Source organism: Sciurus vulgaris, assembly GCF_902686455.1.
Source record: "Sciurus vulgaris genome assembly, chromosome: 6".
Taxonomy (NCBI): domain Eukaryota; kingdom Metazoa; phylum Chordata; class Mammalia; order Rodentia; family Sciuridae; genus Sciurus; species Sciurus vulgaris.
This window is the reverse complement of record NC_136466.1, coordinates 10,502,684-10,521,577: the sequence shown is the minus strand read 5'-3', so window position 1 is coordinate 10,521,577 and position 18,894 is coordinate 10,502,684. Positions and strand designations below refer to the sequence as shown.

General features: G+C 49.1%; 1 protein-coding gene across 1 annotated transcript in view; it reads right to left on the bottom strand.

Moving 5' to 3' along the window:
• Nucleotides 1-18,332, bottom strand: part of LCP2 (lymphocyte cytosolic protein 2) — a 41,950-nt gene extending 23,618 nt beyond the window's left edge. Inside the window, exons 1-3 of the mRNA XM_079145439.1 lie at nt 17,987-18,332; nt 14,094-14,156; nt 11,186-11,232 (exon numbers count right to left, since the gene is read on the bottom strand). Coding sequence (XP_079001565.1) covers nt 11,186-11,232; nt 14,094-14,156; nt 17,987-18,064 — 188 coding nt within the window. The 5' untranslated portion in view covers nt 18,065-18,332. The remainder of the gene's footprint in view (nt 1-11,185; nt 11,233-14,093; nt 14,157-17,986) is intronic.
• Between the last annotated feature and the right edge of the window lie 562 nt (nt 18,333-18,894).

Sequence of the window (18,894 nt, the reverse complement as noted above, 5' to 3'; positions counted from 1 at the left end):
GAGGTCCTCTGATTCTGGGGGACGTGCTAATGTCCTGCTCCCAGAAATCATCAAGAAACCTGGACTTCAAAGAACCAGCTGTCATTGCATATTTTTATCACAAACTCTGTTCTGTCTCCCCCAACCCCTCTTTGGTGGTGCTAGGGCCCAAGCGTGCTGGGCAAATGCTCTACCACTGAGGAGTGGCACATCCCCACCCCTACCACGACCTCCAAGGGGGTGTCCTTTGTCCTATTCTTCCATTCTTCCCTCCTGTCCTCTACTGAGTAACTTGGATTCTCATGGAAACTTGGAGAAGCGTTCTCATCAAAGGCACAGAGGGAGATACTTCCTGAATTGCCCGGTCAAGACACCTCAAGAAACCCTGTCCTTGGGTGCTTCCATGTCAGAATTAGCAAGTCCCCAGGGCCCAGGACAGAGGGAGGCTTCGCCATCAGGACCACGTCTCTCCCTAGCAACCAGCAGCCACTCTGTCCCTCAGACCTTTGCTTCCTAGAGATTTAGTGCAACTGGAAGGAGCCCTGGAGACCACGGGGTCCCATTTCATCTCACAGAAGAGGTGACAGAGGCCCTTTACCCAGTATATGTGAGGCCCTGGGTTCCATCCCCAGAAGAAGAAAAAGGAAAAAGAGAAGGAGAGGCAGAGGCAGAGGAACAGGAAGAAGGAGAAGAGGAGGAAGAGACACAGGGAGGTAATGTTATGCCTGCTCATTTCCCAGGCTCCCCAATACACACAGCACCCCACAAGCCAGGCTCTCTGGTTTCCAAGCCAGCAGCCCTTCCATCCTTGGTTGATTCTCTATGTAGGAAGCTCTTGGGGAGTGGACGCCATCTGTGAGAGTAAGCTGCCATCTATGTTCCTTCACCTAATGACCACCTCCAGGTGACAAGTTTGGTCTATGCCAAAACACGCTTGCTGAGTTAGCAGGGGCAGTCCTCAGCCCTCAGGAGCCACCGCTTCCTGCTCCCTCCATCCCTCTGCTCCACTCTCCCAGGGAACCACTGCCACCCGTGATGAGACGATGGCAGGCGAGTTTGATAAACAGTCCGGGAGCTTAAGGACAAAGAAGGAGGCAGTGTTTAGGCCTCTGTGACCATGTCATTGCTGGCACTCAGACTTCAGCAACCACCGGAGGGGTAGGTGCTTTACAGCCCAGCGAGGGCTCCCTAGGTGCCTCCGGATCATGCCACGGGAATGTTTGTGACATGATTATTTGTGGCTCCTTTAAAGGGTCACTTAGAGGAGGTGGACATGCTGAAGGTCTCCTCTTGGGTGGCCAGGGGAACCCTGCTGGGTTCAGGTGGTCCGGGTCAGGTGGTGCTGGCTGCAGCTGCCACTCCCATTCAGCCCCTAGTTACTCAGCAACTTGCACTAAGGACCTTCTGGCCAGGAAGTCTGCTGGGGGCTCAAGGTGCATCAGGGAACAGGAGCAGAACAAGATCTCTGCTCTTGGAGTGCATGGCTTGCAAAGCTAGGCAGATGACAAAGAATGAATATTTAAGGAGGTGAAATTCAAAATCAAGAAATAATGTGCATACCAACACACCCCCGCAGAGAGGGGCTGGGTAGGGCATGGGCGTGTAGGGCTAGGCTGGGTGCAGTTTAAAACGATGTAGCCTCAACAGAGAGGTGACATTTTGGCATGGCCTTGGGAGACAGCCCAAGCCTCACCTCCACGCCCCCATCCCACGGCGCGCTGACCAGCTCAAGAAGCTGCTTTAGATCTCGAAAAGACCTCGTGCTCTCTGTGGTGTGACTTCTTACCAGTATCTCTAACAGCCAGACTGCAGGCTGCTCCAGCTCTAACTGGGTGAGGAAGGAAATGCCAAACCACAGGACCCACAGGAGCGGCACAGAGCTGCGAGGGGGCAGGATGCACCCCACAAGCCGGCCTGCAGCAAAACACAGCCTCCCAGGACCCTCTTGCTGTGATGGGCGTGAGGGAACCCTGCCGAGCCAGTGGGACCACTGCTAGTCCAGGTGGCTGGGTGGCTGTGCTGGAGGCAGGACACGGAGGTGTGCTCCCTGTGCACAAACCTGCAAAGTTATGCACAACCCCAACAGAGCAAGTGACAGTGAGTGGCCGGAGGTGACTCATTCTCCATCTTGCCCACAAACACCAGGTCTCACTCTGGACCAGGACAAGAGGCAGAGGGGGAGAGGCAGCCAGAGACAGTAAGTAGTTCTCGATTCTCCTAGTGTGAGAGTTTCGCTGGTCTGGGAAATGCCTCCACCGCCCACAGGAAGTCAGGCCTTTGCAGGAAGGTGGCATCCTATGATGATCCGGGTTCCAGCACAATTGTATCCCTAAGTTGCTACACAATGGAGCCAGCTGTCATCTTCACAGTCTGAGGTCCCTCCTGGTGAGTGCCGGGTATGGAACCTGCAGGCACGGGGACTCTGACTGTAATATGTCCTTCTCCAAGGCTGGACCCTGCCTGTGACTTAGACGAGACATTGGTCTTCCTAAGCCCCAGATGCTTTATCAGCGTAATAAGGGGTTGGATCTCCTGGGGGAATTCCTGGCAGGCCTGATCGTCAGGATTACCTAGGTTCACCTGCACAAACACAGTCACAAGGCCCACCCGAGGCCTGAATGATCAAACTCTGCAAAGAGAGGTCTGGGGCTCAGACACACCAACCAGTGCCCAGATGGCTCTTACGACCAGAAAATCTTACGGAATAACTCCTATTGTTCTTGACAGTGATGATTCTTTTTAAATAAAAAGAAGGAGGAAGAAGAGGAGAGGGACGAGGATCTTCACAATTATGAAGGGAAATAGGGAGGTGAGAGAGGGAGAGGAGGATGTTCACCCTCGGTTCTTCTGGTCAGAGGTCCCTGCTACCTCACCAGCTGGGAGGAAAGGCCCACTAGTTGGTCTACAATCACATTTTCTGATCATACAAGAAGTAAGGAAGGAAGGAAGTATAAAAGAAAGGCAGACAGGCCAGATTCTGTTTCTACCAAACCAGAAAATGACCATGGTCCCCTGGAAAGACCTTACTGATAACCTGCAGCATTTCACTAACAGTAGCAGGGACTGGAGAGACCTACCCTACAGGCCTACTCCCTGAGTCAGCAGGAAGTAGCTATGGATTTGACTCCATTGCCCCTTATTCCCTGGAAGATTCAGGATCTCCAGTCCTTGAGGGGGAGGTTAGGCAGTAGCCAGCAATGAGCAGTGAGATGCAGGCAAGGTCACAGTGTTCTGTAAATGACTTTAGGGTCTTCTTTCAACAACTTCCGAAGTAGACAAGAAAGCAGAGGGTGGTAGTTAATTTATAGAAAATAAACAGATGCAAGGGAGCTAGTTGGAAATCACATCAAGAGAAAAGGATTAATGGGACCAATTCTTGACAGGGTCCTCTGATGTCAAGAAAAGCTAGGAATTATAGCTGTAAGTGTCCCCCTTTGTCTGGGAAGGAAGAGTCATTCAGTAGCACAGGCACGTTGAGGTAACTTCTAACTAGCCATTGACCCCAGTGCCCACATGACATGGATTGACTTTAGATGAAGCCTCCTTAAATAGGATGGCCACCATGACAGTTCCAGAGAGGACCAAGTAAGGCCAAAAACTCCACCACCTGATGTGAAGGAGGAGTTGAACCCCTGATTGGCAAAGAGTACAGAAGGTGGTCCCAGTTCTCCTGGGAAACGTCAGACAGTAATAAATTTGGAGACAGCGTTGTCTCCTTTCTTGTCTGCTGCTCAGAGACAGCCACTCTCTCCCTTGACTGTGCTCTCTGCTTGAGCCTCACTTTGCTCTGACTTTACTTTCAACTATAATTGAGTTCTCTGCATGAAAAAGAAAGAGAAAAAAGAAAGAAAGGCAGGCAGGAAGGAGATGAGAGCGCACAGTAAGAGCAGGCATTTTCTCATGAAAATTCTGCTTTTGTGGCCCCGACGGTCACAAGTGCCGCTGAGTCCCAGCTCATCTCCAGAACTCACAGAGTAAGATCTCTGCACCACCTCTCCTCCTTCCCCGCCATCGTGGGAGGCTTGCTCCCTTGACCCCAGTTTCAGACTGTGTGCTGGTCCCTCCCAGGGCGCCACGGCCCTGCCACAGGGAGGGCAGGCGACTGCGTCTGCTCCCCGGCACCCCTGGCTCAGCCCCTCCTCCCAGCACGAGTTCTCACTTGGTCTTGCTCTCTGCTCTGCGTTCCATCCCTCCCTTAAGGAACAGAGTGTCTGCCTTAAAAGATCAGCTTCCTCGAGTCAGGAGCCAAACCTTCCAAATTCTTCCTTGTCCGTGAGGAGCCCGAGAGGAGCCAAGATGGCAGTCTGTGGGTTGGGAGGGGGCTTCACCGCCATCTTCGCCACAGGAGACCACAGGTGTGGGTGGGAGTCATGAGGGCGCAGCGTGGTCTTCTCACTTCTGCCCACGTCCCTGACCACAGTTTAGTGCAGGGTTTCACTCGTGCCCTAGACCATTCAAGTCGCATGCAAGTGTGAGCAGTCCACCTTTACCACAAAGCAATGGAGAGAAGTGCTTGTCACAGGCCATGTGGCCGGTGTCAATGTGGCCCTGAGACCAGAAGACAGGCTCACCAAACTTGCCTTGGAGAAGAGGGTTGGCAGTTGAGAGTAGGCACCCTTCAGAGAGGAGACTGGGTGCCTGGGCAGGGATCCATCACTAGATGGAAGGGTGGGAGGACAGGTGGAGCCAGGCTTTGTCATTACTTCAGTTTTGCTGAGGACTGGTGATCGCTTTCAAAGACATAAGAATGCTCTTTCTGCCTCTGAGTCCCTCCCTCTGCACCATCCTCTCTTCCCCCTGCCTGTGTTCTCCAGCTCAGGAGTAGAATTAGGTACTACACGGACAGGCCAGGAGGCCATGTCTGCTGTGGGAGGCTTACAGCCTCCTAAATAGATCTTTCTGTTACTTCTCTGATGGAGTCTGAGGTTCTCCCAGTCTGGTTCTGCTATTGGTGACAGGTACCATGAGTGTCATCTAAGACCCGTCCACTTCATACACCATCCGCCCAGCATGCCCAACTCCTTATTTGTTAACGTATGCTGAGGATTTAAACATAAAACTGTAACATCTTCTCCTTTAATAAACTCCAAGTAGACATCAGCAGATTCTAACATGAGTCCTGCCACCCTCCCTGACCATCCTCAGACAGGCCATGAGGTTGACCCCGGGCCCTCTCATCATTCTCTTTAAGAACCATCCATTACTACAATATTGGGGTGTCTTGGGATCAACGGTGTCCTGACAGAGGGACCATATTTGTAAGAGGGAGAGAACGTCTTCCTCACCAGAATCTATCCAAAACTGATTAAAAAAAAAAAAAAAAAAAAAAACACTGAGGGAAGAAAAGAGAGGTATTCGGAGGAGCACAGTCCTGTTTTGGGTGCTATACATAAACACAATTTCTTTTCCATGACCCTTTAGGGTGATTATCAAGACAAATCACCCTCTATACAACGAAACCAAGTAAGTATGAATCTCTATGTGTCAAGGACAGAGCTAGGCAATTTAGTTTCCACTCCCTGAGTTAGTTCTTTGCCCTTGTGCAGATGAGGAAACTGAGGCTCAGACTGCTGAAGGGTCTTATCCAAGGTCCTACCACTGACCCAAGGCAGTCAGCTCATTCCAGAACCCCATGCCCTTTTGCTTCTTAAATCCTCCCTCTCTAGCAAGATAGAATAATTGGCAAAAATTTGAAGTGGTACTAATCAAGATTTTAGAAAAAGGAAGAATACCTAACACTAAGTGCATGTTATTACTTCCTCTAATTCTCTGATTGGCCCTTTGGGGAAGGTTTTATCATTTCTCCCATTTAATAGGGGAGAAGACTGAGCCTCAGGGACCTGAGGTGACTTGTTCACAGTCCAGAGCTCATGAATGGAAGAATGGGGTTTCAAGGAGTCTGGCCTGAGTCTGCCCTTGTCCTGATTGAGCTGGCCTCTCTGCCTGTTTATACCTAAAACAGTACCCAGAACTAGCCATTCTGTACATCTATGTAACCTGTTCTCTCTTTTTATTGTCTGGGAAACTGAGAGTGGCCTCAGGATGTGTCCCAGGTCAAGGAGTTGATTAGAAGGAGACCTGGAACCGGTGCTGGCTGTGTGTTTCTCCTGCGAGGGACGGGAACCCCTGTGCTAGACAGTCGGGCAGCCTGGGCCTTCCTGGGAGGCTCCCCATCAATTAGCCCTTCATGGCCCCAGTAGACCTCATGGTTTATCTGGGGTCCACACTCAGTGTTGTACATAGCCAAGTTTTGTTTCATTTTTCAAGTAGCTAGAGAAGTCTCCCACCCCACCAACCTGCCGCACTAGGGCTACGAGTCTCCCCTCGAGATCATTGAACACCCACTCCTCACTCCACTCATCCCATAGCTCAACGACATCAGCCGAGCTTGGCTTCAGCATGAAAAGGGATCTGACAAGCCGACACTGCCTTATTCTTCTATTCTACAGCTCTTATTAAATCCCACCCCAAATCTTCACAGCCCCAGCCCCAGGGGAATGCCTACCTCCGTTGGTAGAATCATGCCGCCATCTCCTAACCTGGGCCCATGTCCCCTTCCGAGGCCTCCTCTGAGTCTCTCTGTGTCTGCTGGACAGATCCAAGACACAGGTTTACCCTGATCTCACCCCTGGTACACTCACTTCACTAACACTGCCAGGCCCTGTGGATGCTCACAGGACCTTCACAAACCGTGAGCCACGCATCGCTATCCGTCAGCCTAGCCCCTGCGCATAAGCCCAGCCTCCCTGACCCACTAGTTGTTCTGCCCAATACACTGGTGCCCTGTGCTTCTGCAGTATGCCCCCACCCACCCAGACGCACTCCTAGAGTACCCAGCAACCCATTCTTCACCTGACCACTGTGGCATATTTCAAGATGTGACTTGGAGTCCTTCCTCCCAGAAGTGTTCCCTGGATACCGTGGGGGAAATTGCTCTGGCCTTCCTGTTCCCAATGGCCTTGCACATGCAAATGCCATGGCATACTACAGGCTCCGTTAGAGTTGCAGCCTGATTGCTTTGGTTGTTTAGCTGAGCTGACCATTAAAATGTGAGTGTCCTGCAGGTGGGGATTCTCTCTCTTATGCCCGCAGCCCGGCTGATTAACACTGGCTCAACACACGGTGGGTATCCAGATCACTAAATGAATGAAGTATTACTTTTGCATAGGGACTGGGGGATGGGAGCTCAAATAGCCTTAAGGGTCAAGTATACATATACAGACCAACATCACCATTTCTAGAACTCTTCATTCTCTTATTTTTTAATTCCAGATTAACATTTGCTGTCATTTCCCTTCTTCTTGAAGGACTTTCTTCCATGTTTGTTTTAGTGTAGGTCTGCGCTGGTGATGAATTCTTTCAGATTTTTCGTGTCTGAAAAAGTCTTTATTTCCCCTTCACATTTGAAATATAGTTTTGCTGGGTATCAAACTCTAAATTGACAGTATTTTTCTTCCAGTACCTTAAAACGTTGCTTCGCCATCTTCTTGCTTGCCTTATTTCTCACTAGAAATTTGCTGTGATCCTTGTGTTTGTTCCTCTGTATGCAATGTGACCTTTTTTCTCTGACTGCTTCTAAGATTTTTTCTTACATAATTTATTTCTAATCAATTGTTTTAAGGAATTTGGTTATGATATTCCTTGAGTTAGTTTTCTTTCTGTTTCTTGGGTTTAGGGTGTATTGAAACTCTTTGATGTGCTGGTCTATAATTTTATCCAACTTGAAAACATTTTAGCTAGTAGTTCATCCAATTATTTCTGTCTCTTCTTCCTCTCTCCAGGTGCACACTGTTCACTGTCCTTTAGGACCTTTAATTATAAACATATTAAATGATTCCAAGGGTCCCCAAAGTTCCATAATATTCTTTTGATCATTTCAAAATAATTCTTTCTTTTTTCTTTGCTTTATTTTGAGTGGTTTTTATTTCTGTGTGTCCAGGTTTACTCACATTTTTCTCCAGCAATGTCTAACCTACTATTAATCACCAACAGTTTATTTCTTACCTCAGAAATAATAGTTTTCACCTATAAAAGTTCTCTTTAGGTCTTTTGAATTTCCCATGCCTCAGATTAACTTTTTGAACATGGAATACAGTTTCATTGTTCTTGTATGCTAAAGCTAATGTCTATGTCAGTTATAGGTCAGTTTTGATATGTTGGTTTTCGACTCATTCTGCATCTTATTTTGCTATTTGCATGGAAATAGGTATGTTACTTTCTGATTAGATGTCTAAAACTGTGAAATTTTACTTTATGGAGTAATGAATATTTTTGCATTCCTACACATATTTTTAAGTTTTGTTGGAGGATGTAGTTGGAAATAATTTGATTCTTTTGAGTTTTGCTTTGAAGATTTGCTAACTAGAACCAGACAAGTTTTTATATTAGGAATAATTATGCCTCATTACTCAGGCAAGATCCTTTTGTACACACTACTTAGTGACTGTGAATCGGGAGCATTTCCAGCCAGATTGGTAGAAATAGGCACCATTTCTAGCCCTGTAACTACTTGACTACTGCAACCTCTACTCTGACTGGGTCATTTTTTTGGTTTTGTTTTGCTTTGCTTTTTGCCTGTAAAAGTAGTCTTCTCACATGTATATACTGATAGCCCTCTACGGAGGAGGGACCTCTGAAACTCTCCAGAACTTTCTCAATCCAGTTTTCTCCTCTATGACATCTGCCTAATGTACTCTGAGCTGCTGGACTCTCAGCTCAGTCTCCTTGATTTGCTGTCCTCGGAGGCTGCCTGTGTTCCCTGCTCCCTGTACCATGGTCTGAGACTCTCAAAGCAGTGAGCAGTCACAGGGCTCCTTGCCTTAGCTTTCCATCGTTCATAGTATGATGTCCAGTGTCTTGAAAACTGATGCTTAATATATTTTGTCTGGTTATTTCTGGTGGGAAAGTAAATATTATTCCTATTATTTCATCTTGGTCAGAAAGCCCAAGTCTCCATGCATAGGATTAAAAAAAAAAAAAGAAGAATTGGTTCACCTGAGGATAATCACATAGGAGGTGGTGAGGACCATGGCCAGCTGGGGAGCACAGATCCCAGTTAGGTGAGACGGAGGATGTCAGATCCAGCTGACTGATGCCACAATAGGAAATGGAGCTTGGATTACCACATCTTCCATTTGGTTCTAAAAAAACTTGTGAAACTTGAGAAACTTTTCTTGATTTTAAGACACAGCACGGACCAAACTTAAAATACCTATAGGCTGGATTTGCCTCACCAGCCACCAGCTTTGACCCCTGTGTGTGTTAAGGTCTTTCCTTTAAAGAAAACTATGGTTGGTCTCTAGAGCATTACATTTCTGCACTCAGGGACATACTCTGTATCTTTACTCTCCATTCCTTCCTTTATTCATGGAGCATATGTCCCAAGCCCCCCAGTAGGTCCTGAAGCCATGGATAATACCAAACACTCTGTGTGCTATGCTTTTCCTGCACATACACACCTATGATGAAATTCAGTTTAGAAATTAAACACAATAGGAGATTAACAATACTAAGTAATAACAAATAGAACAATTATAACAATGTACCATTTTTAAAGTTTGGGAAATATTCTCTCTCTCTCTCTCTCTCTCTCTCTCTCTCTCTCTCTCTCTCTCTCTCTCTCTCTTTCAGTTGTTGATGGGCCTTTATTTTATTTATTTATTTGTATGCAGTGCAGAGAATCAAACTGAGTGCCTCACACATTCGAGGCAAGTGCTCTGCTACTGAGCTACAAACACAGCCCTCTCTCTGTCTTATTATGCTGTACTTTCAGGCACTATTGACCATGAGTAACTGAAACTGGGGAAGGAAAACTGCAAATGACTGCAAATAAGGAGGAACTACCATAGTAGTCACCACATACCTGTGTTGAAACGTGGCTAACTCCTTTGTAGAACCAGATTTTAAATTAAATTTAAATGCAAATATCCACATGTGACTGGAGAAAATTCTTAGAAAGCTCAAACAATCTTCAACCATACTTGTCCCTAGAGACACAGAGCTCCAAGGGCAAATAAATCCCCATTCCCCTTTCCCTCCATCCTTCCAAACAAGGGAAGGCTCATGGTCATGCTAAATGTATTTTTCTTGAGCTACTCTGGCATTCCTAATTCCTCCATATCTTTCTTCCTCCTCCTTCAGAATATTTCCTTTGTGTCATCATGAGCTCTGAGATCCTTAGAGCAAGGGAAGGAACTCAGAGGCTGTCCAAAACAGACATCTCCAAGAAGTAGCCCACCAAGTACATTCAGCAAATAGGCTTATTTTAAAATATTTGAGGCAATGTTTAAAAGTTGAGATATATCACATAAAATCCATCTTTTCAGCTACTCGTGATTGACTTGAAGATTGGGCACCATTGGGTTCACACTGACTGGAGCTGAGTAGCTGTAGCATTCTTCCAGTGGGACATGACATCTGCTTGGCCACAGTCCCCCTCCTCCCCTATTGTCTCACCAACCTGATGGTTACTTTGTAATCATAATGGTGCTATTATCCTTATAGTGGAGGATTCTACCCCCATAATTACATTTTTTTCGAAGGTGATAAAATGAGAGACAAGTCAACAGGGCTTGGTGTTTTTAACCTGGCCCATTTATATCACCTGCCTGGCTCCTGTAGGTATTTAAGTAAGTGAGACCCTCACTAGAGGAATGAAAAAGATACGTCACAATATGCGCCCCACGACTTCCCATTTCACCACCTACAGCAGATCTCCATCCTGGCTCCCTTTCCTCAAGATTCCTCTCAACACAACGCCCCGGCAGCCCTTCCCAAGCTGTTAGTATTGACATCCACCACCCTTCACCTTCAGTTCTCATTTTGCTGAGCCGGAAGTGGAGGTACTAAGAACCCCAGCCATCATGGAGTCAACAGTGACGCCATGATGGAACCTCAAATCTCCTGACTCTGGTACCATCAGGCCCAAGCTTCCCCATCGGGAAGACCCAAAATGAAAAGGTAGTTCCAAGTTGAGTTCGTCTCTACAAGTGCATCCAGAGCACCAGCTGGGCTCTGTCTGTGGCTCCCTTTCTCCCAGTCATCATGAAACTCCTCGTCCCAAGCCTGCCCGTACCCTCCCTGTCCCTGCTCTCCTGTTTCACGTGGATGGAAACGTATAACTGACTCAGTTTGCCCCTCTCAGTTAACTGAGTCCCCATCCCAACCTCTGCCTCCCACACTGCCCATGGAGTGGGGGAGTACTTACGGTACCCGGAGTTTAGGAAACTTCTGGATGTCGTTTTCTGTCAGGTTCTGAAAGGCAGACACACAAGACAGGCAGGTTAGGACACAGGGCAGGGCCCTGAGCCAGGCCCCGAGTCACAGTGAGACAGTCACAAGCAGAGGGGACTGCAGCACACCGGGGAGTAGCTGGGGTCTACCTTTCCAAAGGGAATCCGAGGTCGGGATCTGATGTGACACAATCCAACCTCTAAATGTTGACAAATGATTTTGAATTCAATAACTACACAACTGCAGCGAGGACTAAGTTGTGCAACCAAACAGAATTGGTTTTGTGGGCTGGTTAGCCATGTCACCAGCTGCTTCTTACACTTCTACCCCAGGGTTCAGGGCCCGCCTCAGTTTTCCTGGGGGAGGGAGCTGCTGGCTCTGGTGTGTTCAGAGGGCAGTCCTGGCTAGGTGCTTCTTGGATCCATCTGATCCAGCTCTTTGGTGAAGTTTCTGACCCAGCCCCCTTATCAGACCACCTGAGGCAGGATGGAGAGGGTGAAGGGCGTCAGCCAAAGTCCAGAGATCAGGCTTTGGCCAGGTTGGCTTTCTCTCTTCCCTCCCTCCTTCTTGCCACCACTGAGCATCAGCCTCTCCTTCCTCCAGAGTGGCCCTACTCTCAGGGCCACACAGTCCCCATCTGCCATGTTGCTTCTGCTCTTTGCCCTTCCGCTCTTCCTCCCACCAGCATGCAGATGTGATGCCTAGAGTTGACCTAGCCAGTTCAGAACCATTAGTTCAGGAGCCACAGGTTTTTCTGCAGGCTAGGTGGAGCCTGGTTCCTTGGTGACCGCCTTGAGCAGCAAACCATCCCAGAGCGCCCACCTGTACATTCTTATGACTTGAGAAAGAGCAGCCCCTATTTAACCAAGCCACTGTTGTCAGGTTTCAGTGATGTGCGGACACATGTCTTAAGCACCTTCCTCCCCTTCTTATGTCTTCTGGAAGCATAGCAGCCCCACTCCCCGGCACACTGGATCTATCCAAAAATGGTGGTGAATCAGAATTAGAAGACCTACTAGCTCCTACTCTATGGATGGAGGAAGGAAGGAAGGATAACTAGTTCCTTCCATAGCAGAATGGCCCTGGATAGTCTGAAGCTGGGAGAGAGCAGATGAGTCATGAAACTTGGACCAGGAGTTCCATCTTGGATCCAGAGCATCCGAGACCGAAGGTGGACTTTGTAGAACCTGCCTTTAAATATGCCAGTTACTGGAGCAGGCACTGAACTCTACTCTCATCTCCCCTCTCGTCACCTCCTCCTGGTCACACAAGGAGTGGAGTGTGTGCATTCCCCAAAGGACTGAGAGATTCTGGAGACTGGAGCAGAGGAAGCCCTCAGACACCATCTCCCAGCCAGGGAAACAGCTGTCCTATCGCACCCGACCCCCACAAGGAGTGTTGGGGGAATCACGAAGCTGAGAGGTGCCATCACCTGCTAGGACCCAGTGTGATGTGTAGTTAACAGAGGAGGAAGCAAGGCAGCCTCAGGAGGGCAAGGGCCTGCTCAAGGTGACCCAGGCGGCCAGGACCCTCCTCAGAGAGGTCTCTCTCCCTTTCCCCTCAACAGCGATGCCTCTTTTCCTGGTACTAAAGGTACAAGAAAGAAATCTTTGTGTTTTGTCATAAATTTCAAGAAGAGCACAAGAAAACTCCAGGAATTCTCGACTTAAAGCTCAGAATGAGCAAATAACATTGTTAAAAACCTCTACAGTATTAGACAGGCTAAAATAATTGTGTGATCAGTTTGATTATCAGGGTTGTGACTCAGGACAAATCTCATCACACCTTTGCTCATGATTTCATATCTGGAAATGAGGTGGCCGGAGGTCTCCCTGAAGATATCCTTCTGCAATAAAATGAGCTTCCGGAGCCAGGAGTCCTATCTTACTCACTTCTCCATCCCCAGCACACAGCAGGGTCCAGCATGGAGAAAGAGCTCAGGAAAATGCTTGTCAAGTGAGCCGGTGGTGAAGGAATGGCTGACTTAGGTGGGCCACGCGTAAACGTGCCTGATGTGGCGCTCGACAGCCAGGCTCACACCAACAGGACCCCACGTACATTCTCAGTGCAGGACATCAGAGTGCCCAGAAAGGGGCAGATGACTATGAATGGTAGCAAGCTCACCTAAAGAAGCTCAAGCAGAGGTTGGAGGCAGGGGTGCAGTCTAAGACCTGGATGGTTGTGCTGAGGGGTGACTGGCATGTGATCTCTGGGTGGCTTCCATGGCCTGCAGTCTCACACTCACGTTCTTTTCTGACTGTGACTTACCGAGGCATACAACTTAGTTTGCCCTCCTCACTCCGAATCCAAATTGGGAACATCCTACTCCCACTTGACCCTTGAAGGATTGTTCCTCCTCTTTACTAAGGGGTGGGCTGGTACAGCCCAGGGTCTCTCTTGACCACAGGAGAAGTATCCTCTCCAGGGAAATGCTCATATCACCTCCCTGACCACAGTCCAGTGCCTCTGCCTCCACCTTCCGAGTTGTACCCTTTCCTTTAATAGTTTGGTCTTAAGTGTCCCTGCACGTCAGTCTCACACCTGATTTTATTTAATTATGGAGGAAGGAAGGAAGGATAACTAGTTTACTTTGCGGTGCTGGGTACGGAACCCTGGGCCTCATGCATGCTAGGCAAGGGCTCTACCCCTGAGCTCTATCTTCAGTCCTTCTAAAAGCCTTTAAAATTATAATACACTGAAGAGAGCATCATCACCGGTGGGTGTGGTATGTGTAAGAATTTGTGAGTGAGAAAAGGGGGAGTAGCCAAGATCACGAAGGAGATTTCACGCCACAGGGACCAGGTAGACCAGCCAGCCCTGCAGCCATCGCCAAAAGCACAGACCATCCGTGGCTTCAAAGCACCCGACTGGCCAGAGCTTACCAAAAACCGAGCCCCGTCGATGTTGTGCCTCTTCACTGCCTTCTCGCAGTCCTTGTAGTTCAGCTGCGCAGAGAGGAAGGTGCCATCAGGACGGGCAGGCTCCACCATGGGTCCCTCCCCTGCCTGCCGCAGAGCTGAGCGATTACGGTCCTGTGGCTGGACAGCCTCCCCTCTCCCCATCTAACAGAGGGCCCCGTCCCACCTCAGCCCCCCTTTCACCACCCCTTGGGACTACCCGAAACGGAGAAATTGCCCTCTCAGGCTCTGGGCTGCGCCCTCAGGAAGATACTGCCTTGAAGGCCCACGAGGGGCCGGCCACATGCTCCCGGAGGAAGTAGCCAGGGGCTGATGGGAGAAGAGATGCATGATTCACGGTCTTGTCCCCCAAGACCACCGCAGTGACCTTGTCACATCTCCTGTAGTCCTTCTTTCCCTGCATTTTTCTGAATATAGTGGAGATGATGATTTATCTTCACTGACTTTTTTTCTCTGAAAGTTCTACAAACAATAATATGAGCTCTGCCTAGTATATGACAGACTCATTTTACACATGATTTTAATGGCCACAAGATGAGTTAATTACCCCTTATTGCTGAACATTTAGGTCACATACCAAACTGCTGCTCCAATAATGAAAATAAAAACTGCTGATTAAGACCAAATGCTTGCTATGTGGCAGGCTCAATTCTGAGTGCTTAGATCTTTCTTTAAGTCACTTAGTCCTCCCACTTTGCAGATGAGGAATCAGAGGCACAGAGAGGCAAGGAACTTGCATGAGATTCCTTGGGTTGCAGGTGACAGAGGTAGCAAGTGAACTGCAAAACATGGCTTTAATGTCTCTGTCAGGAACATGCCTTTTTAATAATATTACTTGCACATGGTAGGTGAAGAAACAAATACAAGTACAGTTTGATACTCCAACCAGATCAAAATATAGAGTGCCATGAATATTCTTTTGCATGATTTTTAACCTCCCTATAATATAGACAAATTTTGTAAGTCAGAGTCTCAGAATAGGTTGTAGGATCAATAGCAACAAGCATTTTTAGAGTCTTGGTTATTTTGCAAAACCAGTTGGTAACCGTGTGAAGGACCTATTTCACCTCATCCTCAATAACTTGAAATATCCCTAAGCTTAATGTCTGGAGTACTGAAGGTTAAATATTTATCTTTGAGGGCTCTAGGTTCTCCTCCAAAAGCAGAGACCTCACAATTTGTAGCCTTCTTTGAGGACAAGTTTAAAATCAAGTTCAGGGCTGTGGATGTAGCTCGGTGGCAGAGTGCTTGTCTACCACGTGCGAGGCCCTGGAGTCAAACCCCAGTGCTGCCCCCAAAATCAGTTAATCTAATTTAATTGAAATAAGTTCTTATCTCATAGCCAACATACTTCAAAAGTAAATATGACTGTTGTCACCTCTTGACTGAGAGGGCAGAGTGAATGTCATACTCAGAAAGCTGGTTTAGAAGTCAGCACTAAAATCTAGGGGCACTGTGGACCCTGGTCTCTGATCTATACACGGGGCGCAAGCGGTTTTTAGAAGAGTCTGTGGCCTCTAATTAATCAACTTCACTGTCATCATTATCAGATGACTCCCTGTTTTTTCAGTGTTGACTTGGGCTCTGGATCCATCAATAGACCTCCAGACTAGAATCTAGACATCAAATTCTTAACCCGTGAGACCTGGTCTTTGAGCCCTAGAATCTGTACGTTACAGCATCCTGGGTGATTCTGATGACTGTCCAGGCTTGGTAGCACTAGCACTGGCCTAGGGACTTTACCTAGCTTTGTAGGTGGGATGGCTGAGGTCCAAGTGGGGAAGGACTATCCTAAGCTCATACAGTGAGCTGGGAGCCCCACTGGGATTAGAACAAATGGCTGGGAGTCAGTGACTCCCTGTGGCATGGCTCGGGGACACTCGCCTGGCAGGCCCAAAGGAATCGGAGGAGGTAGAGACATGTACTGTGTGGCCTGTCCTCAGGGTCCCACATGCCAGATGCAGGATGAGACACACGTGCCCAAGGCAGTGGACACCAAACTCTGCCAGTCTGCCCGGTCATCCCCAGATGGGAATGTAACAGATCAGTGGCAAGGGACAATTGAATATTAATTAGACCGTCTCTCTGCTGACTGCCTTGGACACAGTATTTTCTTTAATCCTCATGATTATCCCATTTGATTAGTTGTTAGTAACTCTGTCTTATTTCTGGGAAGTTAAGAAGTAAAGGAACTAAAGGAAGTCACCAAGTTAGCAAAAGGATCCAGACCAAGATGTGCCTGACTGCAGAGTTGGTGGGAGGTGTCTCAGACTGGCATGGCCTGACCCAGCCTGTCTGCCCACTCCCATGGGAACTTGACCCACAGACCCTTGTCGCTCTACCAGGCCGTGTAATTCTCCTGGCCTGACTTGAAGACGGCGCCTGTCTGAGCCCCTCAGTCTCTCCCCAGGCTTTGCCTCCATAACACTGAATTCCTTTCTCCTTTCTTCACTGAGCTAATGTGCCATCCTGGAAATGCTCACCTTTCATGCTGACCTATATTGGTCTACCTTAAGAAAAACACTCGAAAATGCCATTCAAAAGTCAGCTGCCCAATGATCTCCTCACCCACGATGCTGAAAGCTAAGTTCATGATACCTCGTGGGGGGAAAATAACAGAAAGAAAGTGCCCAAAAAGTGGAAATAACAGGGTCTGTGGGCTGGGGCCCCATGCCACACCCAGTTCCAATGCTAGCACTTTCTCCTGCAGGTTGAGGAAGAGCCGTGTGGCTGTGAATACCGTCACACAGTACAGATCCCAGGTTTGATCATGTGTCCCAGGGATTCTATCCCAACCCCTCAGGTCCCCGTTTGTAGGGAAAAATGGGAAGTTGAATGAGACGACTTCTGTGGTCTTAGCTTCACCGTCTCATCTCTACGGCAGTCTGGAAGATCAACGAATCTGATGCCAGCCTGCAGGAATGGGGATGTTAGAAGCTCCAACCTCTGTCCTCAAACATTTGGCCCCATAGATGGGGTAGAGGGTCCCGAACCTCAAGTCATGTGACTTGAGGTCTGCCCAAGCAGATACGAGGTCCCCAGCAAGATGACCAAGCACAAGTATCCTTGAACAAGCCTTCCGAGCTCGGAAGGTAGGAGAGCAATAGTCCGGTCGCGGCTCTGCCGAAAGCTTGGCTTCTGACTCTGCGCGCCGCGCCCCACGCCTCCGGGGCTCCTTTCCCTCCCTCTGTGCTGCCGCTCTTGGCAGTTCTCTGCCTGTCTCTGGAGACTCTCGTGAAACTCCAGCGAGACTCTGACATAAGAGAGGACCTCTCTTCCAGGGCCACGAGCAATGAAAGCCCAAACGCCACGAGCAACGTCGCTCCTGGTGGCCCTCCATCCGTCCCTCCTCTCCGGCCCACGCCTCCCCGACCTCAGGACTCTGTCCGCCTTTCTAGGACGCAGACTTGACCTCATCAGCCGTTACAGCCGTTTTCTGCACCTCAGAGCATGAGCTTGGGAAGCAGAGCGGCATCGCTCGGCTCCTGCGTCCATCACACGGGGTCCCTGGGGCTTTGGGCCATTTAACCTCCCTGAACAAATTCTGCGGCTCAGCCAACAGGATGACAGTATTGACCTCACAAAATAGTGGGCCATGTTCAATGGGACAGTGGCTATAAAGCACCCAACTCAGGCCCTGGCACATAGTAGGGATATATTCCCTCTCCAGAGCATCCAGGACTCGTTGCCAGGGAAACTCAGTGGTCTCCAAGCACTTGTCAGCCAGTAAGTTTGCCTGAGGCAGACGCGTTGCTACCTTAGACTTCTCCCAGGTTCTGCCCGGGCTCCATCTCCAAGCCTCTGCCAGCTCACTGAGGGCACTAGCAGCCCAACCACCTACAAGGAGCAGGGCTCACCTTCTTGAAATAGTCCGCAAGGCTGTCTGAGTCCCAGGCCAGGACCTCTGAGCGAAAGGGCACATTCCTCAGTGCCATGGCTGTGTCCTGGCGGGAAGCTCACCAGCTGGGCATAGGCGCTGCACCCATGGACACAGAGGGTCCCCAAATCCACAACTCGAGGTGTCCTTGGCTCTTCCAGTTCCCAGCCACCCTCAGGAGCACCCCTGGTTGGAGCAGAGGTCGTTTCTGCTGTAGCCAGATCCCAGAAAGCAACGGCTTCCTCTGCGAACAAATATGGTCTCTTCTCAGAAAACGACTCAGCTAGTTTCCTTTACCACTTCCTCTGCTGGCTTCTAAATAAGTAAACAAGGAAGCTGGGCTCTGGGGGATCAGCGCAGAGAGAGACAGGCTTGGTAATTCCCCACTGGCCCCAGTCACCCCATCACCGTGGGAGGGCACGGACAGAGACTTGGGCTGCAGGGTCAGTCCCAGCACTTGGCCATGGACTCCTGGCCCCTGCGCCCTGGACCACACTCCTGCTTGGCTGGGCCTTTGCAGATAAGATCTATTTTGACAGTTGACCTACAATAGAGACAATTCCCACATTAGTGAGCGGTGGAGGGGGAAGATGGCCTTTTAGCGCCTCACAGCCTCCTCCCCCACCCGCCCCTCCATTTCCATCAAAAGCTGGGAGGCCTTCAGCTGCCTCTTCACCTCTTTCAGGATGAGAGGGTCTTGGGCAAGTGGAGGGTCGGCGCCTGGGGTTGCACAAGGCACCACTGTGGGGAGAGCAGGGCTCACTGCCTGAAGGGAAGGTTTCTGGGCTGGACGGTCTTAGGCAAGGACTGAAAAATCTCAGTTTCCACATCTGCAAAGAAGGAAAACGAGACTTATGCATGTAACACTGAGCTGCCTTTAACTAGACA